Here is a 15,344-nt window from a genome sequence, read left to right as displayed (position 1 = left end):
TTTTTAACATATAGCATAATTCATAGTAAAAGTTTAAAACACCCCCATCTCCTCTTTTCCCAGTAGAATGGGAATGAAAATATCACATTCCTGATCTCGCACAGTAAACAGAGTAAGCAGAAATAAACCCCAGAGAGAGCTGATCCCAGAAACGTTTAAATAAAAAAAAAAATCATCAAAAACTTACATACAGTGGTACCTCGGTTTAAGAGTAACTTGGATTGTGAGTGTTTTGCAAGAAGAGCTCACCGTTTTCAAAATTGTAACTTAGTTTAAGAGTTTCCTGTACTGGGTGGGGTGGGGAGTGGTGGAGGGGCATGACCTGCACAGGGTGGTCTACAGCACTTTACTCTGACCCAGGAAGTCTCCCTCACCTTCTAAATCATGGCACATCCACTTCATGCTGGGGCTTATATCAGGGGACAGAACTGTGAAGGTAATCTCTTCATAGCTGTAACCCCTCTCTCCCCGGACAAAGAGCACTGCATTTGTTTGCCTCCATCTGCCCTGCTCATTCCTTTATACTCCCTGCAGTCTCTGTGTTTCTCGTCATCTCCATTCTTGCTATACTGTGCCTGCACTTACAATCAGATTTACACACTGCTGCTATAATGAGCCTGCACTCACACTCAGGTATGCACACTGCTGCTATGTGTCTGCACTTACACTCAGCCATTCAAACTGCTGTATATGAAGTTTCTGTCACTGTCCTCCTGCACAGCTCTGTGATTCTCCCTTCCTGATTTGGCCATGCTAGACACCCCTCTCCCCATTGCTGCCATGTGACCACACAGACATCTGACAGCAGCCCTGCTTTCTATTTTAGCCTGTTGTACTAAGCTACTGCATTATAGGGATCTGCAGTTCCATCCTGTATCTACAAACTGCTGCTTTTTTTCAGGCTTATGCACTTACTATACGTTATACACCACATGCTGATACTATACTGTACAGTATCTTATAATATCACATATTCAGCTGTTTTTCATTATTTGTTTCATATGTCCTACATGTTATTTAGAATTTTTTTAAAAATCATTATTTTGGTGGTGTGGAACCAATTGTCTGCATATCACTGATTTCTTATGGGAAAATTTGCTTTTGTTTAAGAGTGGATTTGGGTTTCAAGCACAATCCCGTACGGAATTATGCTCATAATCCAAGGCACCACTGTATATGCAAAAAGTGGTAAAGATACAAACTACAGATGACAGCACAAAAAAATTAATCCCTCACACAGCCCAAAAGACTGAAACACAAAAAAAGTTATAGGAATATTATATAGGAATAATAGGGCAATTTATACCAGATTTATAAAAAAAAAAAAAAAGTATTTGTTAACATAGTAAAATAAATCGGGTATCATGGTAATCTGACTGACCTGAAGAATATAGATAACATGTCAATGTTACCATGGTCAATAACGTAACAGCTATCTAAGGGCCCTATGACACGGAACGATAATCGTTCGAATCGGCTCTCTCCGGCCGATTATGGTTCTGTGTAATAAACACAACGATCTTTGGCTGATGGTTGATATAGGTTTGGACTTATAATTGTTGGGCACCGACCACGCATCTCTACATGTAATAGTTGTGCGCGGCCGGTGGCTGACAATTTGTAAAGTGCATACATTATACCTATCCATGAACCAGGGCTCCTCTTGTGCTCTGCTTCTCCCTGGGTCCTGCAGCTGCAGCTTTAGAGCGGCATGTCTTAGGTGACAGGCTGCTCAGCCAATCACTGGCCGGGACAGCTGCAGCCAGTGATTAGCTGAGTGGCCTGTGAGCTAAGACAGGCCGCCCAGAAGCTGCAGCCCACGGGACCCGGGGAGAAGCAGACCGCAAGAGGAGCACCCTGGACCATGAATAGGTAATGTATGCAGTTTAAGCAAGGGCTGCAAGGACATTGGTAACATTGTCCATGCAGCCCTTGTCAAACGATTATCAAGCCGTGTAATAGGCCCAGTAAACGAGTGCAGATGTAGCAGATTATTGGGCCATGTAATGCTGCGTTTACACAGATTTATCTGACAGATTTTGGAAGCCAAAGCCAGGAATGGATTTGAAAAGAGGATAGATCCCAGTCTTTCCTTTATGACCTGTTCCCTGTTTATAGTCTGTTCCTGGTTTGGGCTTCAAAAATCTGTCAGATAAATCTGTCTGTGTAAACGCACCATAATAGTACCCTAACAGTGCCTGCAGGTTGGAATGTGAATTGCAGCTGACAGATAAACTTTTGTTTGCCAATCTTTTGGTGTAAACAAGCATTGTTTGGTTGTTTGTAGGGATCACTGGGAGTACACTTGATACTAGGATACTAATTTACAATGCAGTATTGAAATAATGGAGACAACAAATCACTTGTTCTCTAAATAAAAGGACCCTTAGTCCACGCTCCCTTATCTTGTTGAGATCATCACAGATAAGCTTATGGCCCTATTACACAAACATATGTCTGACAGATTTTTTTTTTCCACCAAAGCCTGGAATGGATTTGAAAAAGACAGAAATCTCAGTCTTTCCTTTATGACCTATGACCTGTTCTCTGTTTATAGTCCGTTCCTGGCTTTGGTTTTAAAAATCGGTCTGATAATCTGTCAGACGTCTGTTGGTGTAATAGGGCCCTTAGATGAAGTACTTCCTAGTTGAGTGGTTAATACATTTAGATATGTATTGTATTTCTTCACCTCTTTTGAGAAGTACTGAGGGAGGTATAACCTTCTCCTTCATTTTCCCTTGACTCTTCTTCCTTGGTCTCTAGTATAGGCGAGACTCCTGACTGATGCCTTTCATAACACCTGAAGATTGATCTTTAGGTAAGCAGAATTTTATAGCATGAGATGGAGACTTTAAATTTTTTTTCAATTTTAGTATCTAAACCCATGTTTCTTTGGGGAAGTCACCCAAAGGTATCTCCTCTCATTTACCTTAGGGACCATAGTAACACAAATTTATAAATAGTTTTGCAATAACCAAACTTTTGATCCCTGGAGCATCATCTGCGTTCACTGTGGGCCTGCATTCGTGGGGCCCTGCCACTAGTACTCTAGCTCCAGGCCAGCTTTTGCCACATGACTGTTGGAGACCAGCCTATGCCAGACTCCTCTTATCACTGCAAAAATTCTGTGGGTACCCAACAGCAAGCCCAGCACAGCTGCTGTGGCATCCAATCCAGGTACAACCATCTCTGTCTATTTCCATCCGCTTTCGGGGCTGAAGGATCACCAGTGTTCCTGGGCTGTTACAGGAAAACCTGTCAGGATTTGAGAGGGATTGAGCACAGAACTAGTATTGGTAGGTCATGCTGCTAGTGCTGCCTTTTATGAAATGCATGAAATTTTATGTTTTAAATTAAAGTGTTTGTTGTGTAGTATGTATAGCACACATCTTCATCTACATGTGCACACGAAAGTGCTGAAACAGTGGACATGTCTCTCATGTTCCTAACCTGCAAATACAATATAAAATGTACTGATTACTTTGAACAGCTAATTTATTAGCAGAATTCACATTTCTTTTAAAGCACATTAAACAGCATATAGGTTCCAATTTAGGATAGAAAGGATTTTTATTGGTTTTAAGGAGGGTTTCATTTAAACTGTAAAAAAAATTTAGTTTTTTTCTTTTGTACCCAGGCCTCACCAGACAGTCCATGTCTTTGATACCGGGACCTCACCAACAAACACATATTCAAACACATATTATGCAGCGCCAAATACATCATCTATTGCACATAATATCCCCTAGAAACGCCAAATCATCATTACAGTACAGCAGTTAATACTGCTCCATCCATAGTAAATTAACACTGCAGTGCAACAATAAAACTTTCCAGCAACAAACCGACACCACAGTGCAAAAATAAATATTGCTCCACCTGTACTAAACTAACACCACAGTACAGAAATAAATGCTACTTCAGCGCGATTGCTGCTGTCCATCATTGTAGTGACTGCAGACACTTGTGTGCTGCTAATGCTGAGGCAACGCCACACACATTAAAAACCCTGCATGCTATATACATTCCAACTGCTCGGGACATTGGGAGTTGGAATGTAGATACACGTGTGGATGACTTGGTTAATAAAGTACTAGGTTAATACAGACCTGTGGAGAAACTGTTAAAAACATACACAGCAAGAATTAAAAAAAATTGCATTCAGAGGTTTCCATAAGCTTGCCATCAGACATGTCATGTTGTTGATCACAGAGGGTCTCACTGCGGAGATCCTCTGTGATCCAGAGATACAGTCTCGGAGAGAGCTTGATTGCACACGTCTCTCCCTGACTGTAATTATAGCCAATGCTTTTGCTCTATTATGAAGCAAAAGAGTTGGATATTTGGCCAGCCAAATACGTATCTAGGGATCGCAGTGGGTCTAGGGATCGCATTGGGTCTCATTGCTCAATAACTTTTCAAATCTCTAATGACATGCTAAAAGTTATTACACATGACAGCAACACTATATATACAAGGGACAAACATTATTGCAATACTTTTTTTTTTTTTTTCCAATACACAGTCTGGCCAAGGTGTCTCACATGCTGCTTTGTCTTTTAGTTGTGTCTACACATGAGGAGTGCCTCCTCTTTTTAACCTTTCAAGCTTCTTTAAGGATGTGGTTTGTCTGGTTTTCATCCTCCTCAGCCTATTTTTGATAACACATTTTTAGTACAATGGCTTTCACTAACAGTAATACAAACACGAGCCCTTACTTTTTGTGCAACCAATTGTACTTTGTAATTATAGACTTCATTTTTCCATAAAATTTGCTTTAAAACTGGATTTGCCCAATGAAATTGGAAAAAAACAAACAAAAAACTTTAATTTCAGGGTTTTTCGTGTTTACGCTGTTCACCCTATGAAAAAACTTGTCATCTATGTTCCTCAAGTCAGTACCATTACAATTAAAGGCAACTTATATAACTTTTATGTTATTTGACTGCTTTTAAAAAATTAAAACCTTAAAAATAAATAAATAATTAAAGAAGTCCGATGAAAATTTTTATTGTATTGCCCCCCAAAAGTTATACAAATTACCAATACGCAATTATTACGGGAAATACACACAAAGTAGGTTTTTTTCCTGCACTTACTACTGCATCAAGGCTTCACTTCCTGGATAAAATGGTGATGTCACGACCCGACTCCCATAGCAGTGAGGGCTGTGGCTGCTGGAGTGCAGGGAAAAAGCACTTTATGTGCACTTCCCGTAATAAGTGTATATTGGTGATTTTTATAACTTTTGGGGGACGATACAATACTTTATTAAAAATTTTCGCCGGACTTCTCCTTTGTGTTTACCATAATTATATTGTTTGTTTTTTGTCTATGGGGATATTTGAGGCATTGTTTTTTGCGCCATGATCTGTACTTTCTATCGGTAGCTTGCTTACATAAACTTATGTACTGCATTGATCTGTGATATTGGTGCTCAAATACTATGGGCTGCTGGAGCCAATAGTAACTGATTGCTGACGCAGGATCAGCACCATAGTGTCATTGAGGCCCGGCCACAAGTACGTATCGCCGATCAGTTACGTCATGGGTCGTGAAGAGGTTAAAGACATCATTTATAAAGCTATGCAGTGCAGACATATAAGCCTTTTTTTAGTGAATATAAAAACAGACAGAGGCAACAAAGTTATTCTCTTAAAGCTCTTATTGATATCTGTCAAGCGGTGACACCACTAGCTGTGTAGACCATTGGGGTTAAAGCAATTCTTTACTTTAAAGGACAACTCCCGCGCTAAGGAAAAAAACCAAAAACCAATCAGAAACCTAGCTTTTATACTTATCATCCCTCCTGATCTGTCACTGTTTGAATTTCCCACCGTCTGTGTACCTTCTGATTTCTAGTCTTGTTCTTCATTTATTCCTTGCTTCCTGGTTTCAGCTTCCCATGATGCACTTTGGCTGCTGTGACACAGCAAGTGCCTGCCCCTCCATTCACTACAACTCCCATCATACACTAAACATGACCCCCTCTCTGGCTCTCTTCAGTCAGACGGCTATATACACACACTGAAGCTGCACACACATACTGTCACCTCACTGTAGTGTACATTCTGCAGGATGGCCGTCCCTAATTAGGTCAGGGCAGCAGGGGAGAGAGAAGACGTCTGTGTAGCTGACATGCCGGGAGTGAGGAGAAAGATAAGCAAGTGACATCACTCACTCACTCACTGAGTCCACTCGGCAGCAGGAGGGAGTATGGGGGAGGGGGTCCTGTAGCTGGTTATGTGCCGGGAGTCAGTCACCAGTCATTATTGAGTTGCAGAATGACAGATGGCTTACAGTTGCTCAGCCAATGGGAGCTGAGCAAGCCTAGTCACCTGACCAGGCAGGGGAGGGGGAGGCTGGTGTGACAGGAGCTAGAGCAGCCCTCCTGCTGATGACTCATCGTCACTAGAAGGAGCTGAGAGAGCAGCCTGGTGACGACAGTAATTAGGTATGAAGGAGTTTCTTACACTTCCTGCTGGGGGGTTGAGGGGGGAAAAGACAGGGAAGGAGGACAGACAGGTGATTGAAGTATATTACAGTGTTATATAACTTTGTAATGTGCTTCAATTACTGGGAAAATTTGTTGTCCTTTAAAGCAAATCTGTACTGTAGGGTTATGAATTCCATGTCCTTTCCTTTGGTCAATTTGGCTGCTGGTGCTGTTATTCATGTAAAAAAGATCTTTTATTCTACCTATGCAAGGTCAAAGAGGTGGGGCCAAGAGCATCCATGCCACAGCCCCGCAGTGCCTCTTTTCTTAAGCGAGTTCATCAAGAAAAGAAATTCTAAACATACCAATCCTCAAAGCAAAATCTGATAATATATGTCAATTTATAGTAATAAAATGTGGTAAAAAAATAATCTTAAACCTGAGGTGTCTTTCTCTCCTTTCCAGGATAGAATACTCAGACACATAAAAAGCATAAACCATACAAATGTATAAGCCCTGGGGCCCTTATAGTGCAATAGACAAACACAGAGGGTTAGGGAATGTGGTAAGTAAGCATATGAAAACAATTAAAAAAAACCCATAAAGGTGTATAAAACAACTAGATAATCATATAAATAGCCATATAGTCATTATACTGAAATGCTTCAAATATATGGTCAGCACAAATGTGGTTCAAATCAAGAGACTGATTCCCATCATCCTCTCACTAACTTGCAATAAAATCAAACAGTGAAAGCAGGCAGATGGGGGTAGTAGTCCTGGCTTACTGGACTGATCCAACTTTGTTGTTAAAACTCAAAAGTCATTTTGTTTGTAGATTACGTTCCAAAGTAAATGATCTTCTTATGTGGAGTGTACCAACAATGAACAGTTTAAGGTAGAAGCTGAGGCCATGTCTGGAAAGAGGCATGGTCTGCATAGCGGGATCTACAGCCCTGTAATCTGACCCAGGAAATCTCCCTCGCCTTTAAAATCATAGCAGATCCACTTCAGGCTGGGGCTTGCATCAGGGGACAGGACTATGGAGGTAATCTCTTCGTAGCTGTAACCCATCTCTCGCTGGACAGAGTGTGCTATTACAGTGCTTCTCAATTCCAGTCCTCAGGCCTCACCAACAGGTCATGTTTTGAGGATATCCCATACAAAGGACACCTTTGCCAATACCTGATGCACTGAGTATAATGATATCACCTGTGAAATACTAAGGAAATCCTCAAAACATGACCTGTTGGTGAGGCCTGTGAAGCACTGTGCTATTATAATGTGCTCACCTTATACCCTGCTTATTCCTTCCTGTCAGTCCTCTCCATTCCAGCTCTAATGTGCCAGCACTTACACTCATCTATACACACTGCTGCTATAATGTGCCTGAACTCACACATTCACACTGCTTTATAGAAAAGTTTCTGTCACTATCTTCCTGCATAGCTCTGTAGTTCTCACTTACTGATCGGTACATGCTGAACACACACCCCTTCCCCATTGCTGTCATGCGACCACACATACCACTGACAGCAGCCCTGCTTCTCTATTCTAGCCTTTTGTACTACACTACTGCATTATGGGGATCTGCAGTTCCATCCTGTATCTACAAACTGCTGCTGTTTTTTCAGGTTTAGGCACTTACTATACATTATCCTCCACGTGCTGAAGGCTATACTGTACAGTAATACAGTATACTGACATATCCAGCTTTCTAAATGTTTGTTTCATTTGTTTTACATGTTCAGAATAAAAAAAAAATCATTATTTTTTGGGTGTGGAACCAATTAACTGGATATCAATGCTTTCTTATGGGAAAATCTATTTTGGTTTAAGAATTATTTGGATTACAAGCATGGTCCCAGAACGAATTATGCTCTTAATCCAAGAAACCACTGTATATGGCTAGTCAGTTTACATATAAAATACTCTATACAGTTAAATGTAAAACTAGCAGTATCCTTATGACTAATCCACAATTAAAAATTTTTTTTTTGATCTGTCCAAATCTGTGTTCATCAGTTAGTATTCCAACTACGTTTTGTACATTTGTGGTCTGCAAAATACATGGATGGCCCACAGTTTCATCAGTAGGCTACCCACAATGATTGGCAAATTATATATAATAAATAAATAATATAGGATCACTCTCTGGTGCTGTTTTCATGTTGCCTAGTCCCTTTTGACAAGGGACATACCAAAGGCAGGTATCCATCCACAGACAGCTGTTTTGGGGTGGAGTAGCATTCATGCTAGGTGGGAGCAATGTTTAGCAGCATATTATTGTTAAAGCCCCTATTACACCATGCGATGTCCGGGAGTAAGCGACTGCCGACCTGTCAGGTAAGCACTCGCTCCTCGTTTCCTGCTTGCTGCCGGCGCTAATACACACGTTGACAGCGAGCAGGTAAGTGCAGACGGTGGGGTGTTGGGGTGGATTGAGCCATATGTGATAGTGGTGGTCTGCTGAAGTTTTAATTTCTGATACGCCTCTGTGATTTGCAATGTCTGAAGACCTTGCACACACAGCACAGCAGTATTCTCTACCTGTAACATTACATAGCACGCTGTATTCTCCACATCTAACACCACACAGCACGCTATTACTACCTGTAACACCACACAGCACCCTGTATTCTCTACCTGCTGTAACACCACACAGCATGTCGTATTCTCTACCTGTAACACCACACAGCATGCTGTATTCTCTACCTGTAACACCACACAGCACCCTGTATTCTCTACCTGCTGTAACACCACACAGCATGTCGTATTCTCTACCTGTAACACCACAGAGCATGCTGTATTCTCTACCTGTAACAGCACGCTGTATTCTCTACCTGTAACACCACACTGTATTCTCTACCTGTAACACCACACAGCACACTGTATTCTCTACCTGTAACACCATACAGCACACTGTATTCTCTACCTGTAACAACACACAGCACACTGTATTCTCTACCTGTAACACCACACAGCACGCTGTATTTTCTACCTGTAACACCACACAGCACGCTGTATTTTCTACCTGTAACACCACACAGCACGCTGTATTTTCTACCTGTAACACCGCACAGCAAGCTGTATTCTCTACCTGTAACACCACACAGCACGCTGTATTCTCTACCTGTAACACCACACAGCAGGCTGTATTCTCTACCTGTAACACCACATAGTACGCTGTATTCTCTACCTGTAACACCACACAGCACGCTGTATTCTCTACCTGTAACACCACACAGCACGCTGTATTCTCTACCTGTAACACCACACAGCACGCTGTGCTCTCTACCTGTAACACCACACAGCACGCTGTGCTCTCTACCTGTAACACCACACAGCACGCTGTATTCTCTACCTGTAACACCACACAGCACGCTGTATTCTCTACCTGTAACACCACACAGCACTCTGTATTCTCTACCTGTAACAGCACGCTGTATTCTCTACCTGTAACACCACACAGCACACTGTATTCTCTACCTGTAACACCACACAGCATGCTGTATTCTCTACCTGTAACAGCACGCTGTATTCTCTACCTGTAACAGCACACTGTATTCTCTACCTGTAACACCACACAGCACGCTGTGTTCTCTACCTGTAACACCACACAGCACGCTGTATTCTCTACCTGTAACACCACACAGCACACTGTATTCTCTACCTGTAACAGCGATATTAGAAAAAAGTAATGATCCTTTTTAATTTAATTTATGCATTTTTTTTCATTTCATCTCTACGCACGTATTATAATTAAGCTTCTTTTATCTTTGAACTTGAGCCCCACAATATGGACTTTATATGATATCTTACACTGGATATACTGTTCATGCCTCGTTTCTGTCCAGGTGGGATTGGCAGTGCTGGCTCTGATCTTCTGTACTGTTTAGCATCATTTGCATCAACTGCAATTACTGCATAATTTTTGTGAAGACGCTGAAGTGATGCAATAAAACTCCAACATGTGTGAACATAGCCCTAATTTCACTGCAGAGTTTTGCACATCTGTGAAGTTGCAGCAGCTGCTTCTGTCACCCCTTGCCTGATCAGGTGTAGGCTGGAAAGTCTGGTCAGATATAGTGAATTGGTGAATGACTGAGGGGGTGGGAGATTCAGCCAAGCCTCCTGTGATATCAGAGATGATGTGTTGACATTGGGGACAGAAGCTAGGGTTCAATACAAGTTTTGTAGTCCTTCCGTTCTCCATTTCCTGTCAGTGGTAAAAAAGGTACTGAAGCAAGGACTATTGTTAATACCAAATATCTAGGGATGGTCCGAACAGAGTTCGGTTTCGTATGAACCCGATCCCTCTGTAATGATTCGAACCCTCGGTAATGATTCCCGCTGTCTGCCTGCTCCGTGGAGTGGGCGGATCCAGCGGGAGGACCGCCTGGAAAACTCGGATACAGCCATAGCCATAGGCTGTATCCCAGTTTTCCAGGCGTTACTCCCGCTGTATCCGCCCGCTCCACAGAGCGGGCAGACAGCGGGAATCTGCTGCCGAGCGTAGGTTCGGTTCGGCAGGTTCGGACCATCCCTACAAATATATTAAAAAGTTATATATCTTGGGGTGATAGTTTCATTTAAATACAATTTTCTCATACTAGAGTACCCCTTTAAGAGCCAATTGGTGTTAACCTGAGTACTTTTTCTCTCTTCTCACATCACCGTCCACCAATGGAGAACCCTGAGCAATATCATTGTTTGGCTGGTGAGGCCTGAACTGAAAAAGTTTGAGAAGCTGTGCTCTACAGCTTATTAGTTAATACATTTCCCTTTATTTCCTTTTTCCAGGCCCGAAGTAAATTGTCACAGCTTCAGGAGACTCAGCAGGAAATGAACAAAACTATTGAACAATACAATAATGCACTCAACGGAGACCATGAGGGAAGTCTGAATAACTTATCTGATGTTGAGGTCTTTCCTTCAAGAGAGAGGCTGGAACTTTCCACAGCAGCGGTGAGAAACAGCACTGATTCAGGCCCTAAAGAAGCGGTTCCTGGTAACCAACATTTCGTAGTGATTTGCCCATAGACTAATGGCTGTACTCTCTTGGTTTATTTTTTAGTCCATTCGTAAAATTTTTCAGGTTTTGATAGATCCTTAATGCAGTTAAGTGTGATAAATTATGTAAATTTGCTTAATATTTACAAAATATGGCTGAAATAAAAATAAAATCACATGCTTCAACAGTAAGGGAAATGATCCCAATCGTACATTTAACTTTGCCATAAGTGGGGGTCCAGCTCCCAGCACCTCACCGATCATCTGTTTGAGGGGCTTATGTGCTTGTGCAAGTTATTCAATGTTTACTTCTGCTCTGTAACTTCAGTTGCCATGCTTTTAGTATGGTGCGTGTTATGACAGCTTTGTCCCATCAAAGTAATTGCAAGTACTGTGCATGTCTAAGTGTTTAAAAGGCTGCAGCAGTTGCACAAGTACAGTACAGAATTGTCTCCCTGCTGTTCTAGCTTTATTGGCCTATCCAAGGCTAGACCTTCAACATCAAATGTGTGAATAAACATTTTAGGTTATTAAATAATAAGTTAAATCCCCCTCTCAACTAAAATAGCTAAATGTGTATGGCACATCAAGTTAAATATTTTTGCAAATACATTTATTTAGCAAACTTGCCTCCTGCTGATAATGCTGGATTTTTCCTCCCTTCACAGTTGGTTGTCTAGGTTACCGACTACTACCCTGCTCTAAAAACGGTGGTCTGGCTGGTGTGTGTGTATGTATATGTATGTGCATATATATATGTATATATGTGTGTGTATATATAGAGTGTGCAAACATACTGTAATATCTCTATCTATATGTTGCAGTGAAATCAGGGGTTCGATCAAATCCTGGGAAATGATGTAATGGCCGCACTGTTCCATCATTTCCCTAGGGAATTGATCAAATCACTCACCCCTTTCAGGGAAATGATAGAACGAACTCTATCATTTCCCCCTGCGACATAGAATTCGCTTACCGTATCGACTGTCTGCTCCCCCCAGCCTGTCCGCTCTGCCTCCGATGCGCGTCCGCAGCCGCCTCTCTGCTCCCCGTTCCGCTCATCTCCTCTGCTACGTGCCTCCTTGCTCCCCCAGCCCCTCCGCTTCCTGCCTTTACGCCTGTCGGGAGGTGTGCCGCTCCGCTCCCCTGTCCACCCCACCCTGTGACATGCCTCCTGCTCCCTTGGCCTCTCCACTCTGCTCCCCCGTCCGCCCCAACGCCGTATGCCTGGTGGGGAGGTGTGCCTGCTCTGCTCTCCGTCCACCCTGCCGCAATAAGTCTGCTGGGGAGGTTTGCCGCTCTGTTCCCCCGTCCGCCTCTGCCACCGATAATAGAGCCAGGCGATTTCTCGATCGTTCATTCCATCATTTCCCTGAAAGGGGTCAGTGATTTGATCAAATCCCTAGGGAGATGATGCAACGATGCGTTCATTCCATCATTTCTGGTATTTGATCAAATCCCTAGTGATTTGATCAAATCCCTGAATTCTATCATTTCACTGCAACATATGTATGTATACACATGCGCTCTCTCTCTCTCTCTCTCTCTCTCTCTCTCTATGAGGGAGATTTATCAAAGGTTGTAAAATATACACTGGTGTAAAGTGCCCATAGCAACAAATCAGAGCTCAGCTTTCAGCTCTGGTAAAACGAAAGCTGAGCTCTTATTGGTTGCTGTGGTCAGTTTACACCAGTGTATATTTTACATCTTTTGATGAATATAGACCTATATCTATATAAACACCAGCCAGACCACTGTTTTTTTATACATAGATGATTGGTAACCTACACCGCTGTCAACAATGGGCGGAAAAGAACAGCATATCAGGAAAAAGAATGTACTTGTTGAGCCCTTAAGGTTTAGCTATGTTAGCTGAGAAGAAAATATCCCTTAAGGTAATATAGCTAAACCTTTTAACTAATAGGACAGACAAATGCACCCATGTGCATCCATATTTGAATGAACCCACAGGTTATTTGTGAGTAATTTTTATTTCTGCTTTGTCCATATCTTTTCAAATGCCTACAACAAAGTTTTTTTTCAGCCTACTGGTATTTTATACCATTTTACAGATCCTACATACCGGTTTAGAGCAGAAGAAAGGGTGTTTTTTTCCCCCAACATGGTGACAGTATACAAGTGCATCTCAATAAATTAGAATATAATTCGAAAAAAAAATCTGTCAATTTAAAGTCTACGTTCACACATATTATTTCCATCAGTTTTTTTGGTCAGTATTTTTTCATCCAAAATCAGGAGTGGAACTGACAGGGCAAAATTATAATAGATATTGTAAAGATTTGCACAGCTTCTGTGTTTTCAACCCACTTCTGGTTTTGTTTGAAAAAAGACTGACCAAAATACTGAGTGTGTAGATAATCAAAAAATTTATCACCTATATTATATAGAGTCATTACAAATAAAGAGAACTTCTTTAGGAGAGAACTCCTAAATGTTTAAAAAGTTCCTTAAGTCTGTTTTAGTAGGCAACACAGTCATTGGGAAGACTGCTGACTAGACAGATGTCTAGAAGGCAGTTATTGACACACTCCACATAGAGGGTTAATCCCAAAAGGTCATTGCTAAAGAAGCCTGTGGTTCACAGAGTGCTCTGTCAAAGCATATTAATGGAAAGTTGAGTGGAAGGAAAAAGTGTGGTAGAAAAGGGTGCACAAGCAAGCGGGATAACCACAGCCCTCATAGGATTACTATGAAAGGGCCATTCAAAAATTTGGGGGAGATTCCTGGAGTTAGTGCTTCAAGAGCCACCACACACAGACATATCAAGGCTATAAGTGTCACATTCTGTGTGTCAAGTCACTCATGACCAATAGACATTGCAAGAAGCATATTACCTGGGCCAAGGAGAAAAAGCACTGGACTATGGCTTAGTGGTGTTTTCAGATGAAAATAAATTTTGCATTTAATTTGGGAATCAAGATCCCAGAGTCTGGAGTGGGACACAGTGCAAGCTGCTTGAGGTCTAGTGTGACGTTTCCACAATCAATGATGGTTTGGGGAGCCATGGCATCTGCTGTGGGGTAGGTTCATAGTGTTTTATCAAGATGAAAGTCAGCACCGCCGACTACTAAGAAATATTAGAGCCCTTCTTGCTTCCCTCTGCTGACAAGCTTTTTGGGGATGGAATTTTAATTTTCCAGCTGGATTTGACAATTGTCCACACTGCCAAAAGTACCAATACCTGGTTTAATAACCACAGCATCAATGAGCTTGATTGGCCAGCAAACTATCCTGACCTTAGCTCCATAGAGAATCTGTGGGGTATTATCAAAGGGAAGATGAGAGACACCAGACCCAACAATGCAGACGAGCTGAAGCCTGCTATCAAAGCAACCTGGTCTTCCATAACACCTCTGCAGTGCCACTGGCTGATCTCCTCCATGACACACCACATCGATGCAGTCATTCATGCCAAAGGAGCCCTGACCAAGTATTTAGTGCATTTACTGTACATACTTTTTATTTTGCCAATATTTATGTATTCTTTTTTTTTTTTTTTACAGTTTTATATAATAATCACATTTTTTAGATATTGAATTTTGGGTTTTCATTCACTTTAAGCCATGATCATCAACATTAACAAAAACACCAGAAAAAAGGTCACTTTTGTTTTTAATAACTCTATATAATGTAGGTGTTTCACTTTTTGAATTGAATTACTGAAAAAAAAAAAATAATAATAATAATAATTGAGATGCACTTGTAGGTCTGGCAAGGTACACATTTTGCAATGCTCTATAGAGGAAGGGAAGATAATGGTTTTATGCTCTGTCTCCAATTTGTAATTTAATGTAGTTAGGTTAACCCACAAGAGTGTGGGGTAAGGACATTAGAAGGTTTCCTACTTTTAGTACTTTTCACTGGATTTTCTCTC

General features: G+C 41.6%; 1 protein-coding gene across 3 annotated transcripts in view; it reads left to right on the top strand.

The window, feature by feature from the left end:
* The window catches only part of EPS15L1 (epidermal growth factor receptor pathway substrate 15 like 1), a 189,749-nt gene that overhangs the window by 66,342 nt on the left and 108,063 nt on the right, over window positions 1-15,344 (top strand). For all 3 annotated transcript variants that reach the window (XM_069962267.1, XM_069962268.1, XM_069962270.1), the window contains one exon: window positions 11,240-11,404. In XM_069962267.1, the coding sequence (XP_069818368.1) occupies window positions 11,240-11,404 (165 nt within the window). The remainder of the gene's footprint in view (window positions 1-11,239; window positions 11,405-15,344) is intronic.

Source organism: Dendropsophus ebraccatus, chromosome 3 (genome assembly GCF_027789765.1).
Source record: "Dendropsophus ebraccatus isolate aDenEbr1 chromosome 3, aDenEbr1.pat, whole genome shotgun sequence".
In the NCBI taxonomy this organism is placed as follows: domain Eukaryota; kingdom Metazoa; phylum Chordata; class Amphibia; order Anura; family Hylidae; genus Dendropsophus; species Dendropsophus ebraccatus.
The sequence above is the reverse complement of the archived record's forward strand: the minus strand, read 5'-3'. Positions and strand labels throughout refer to the sequence as shown.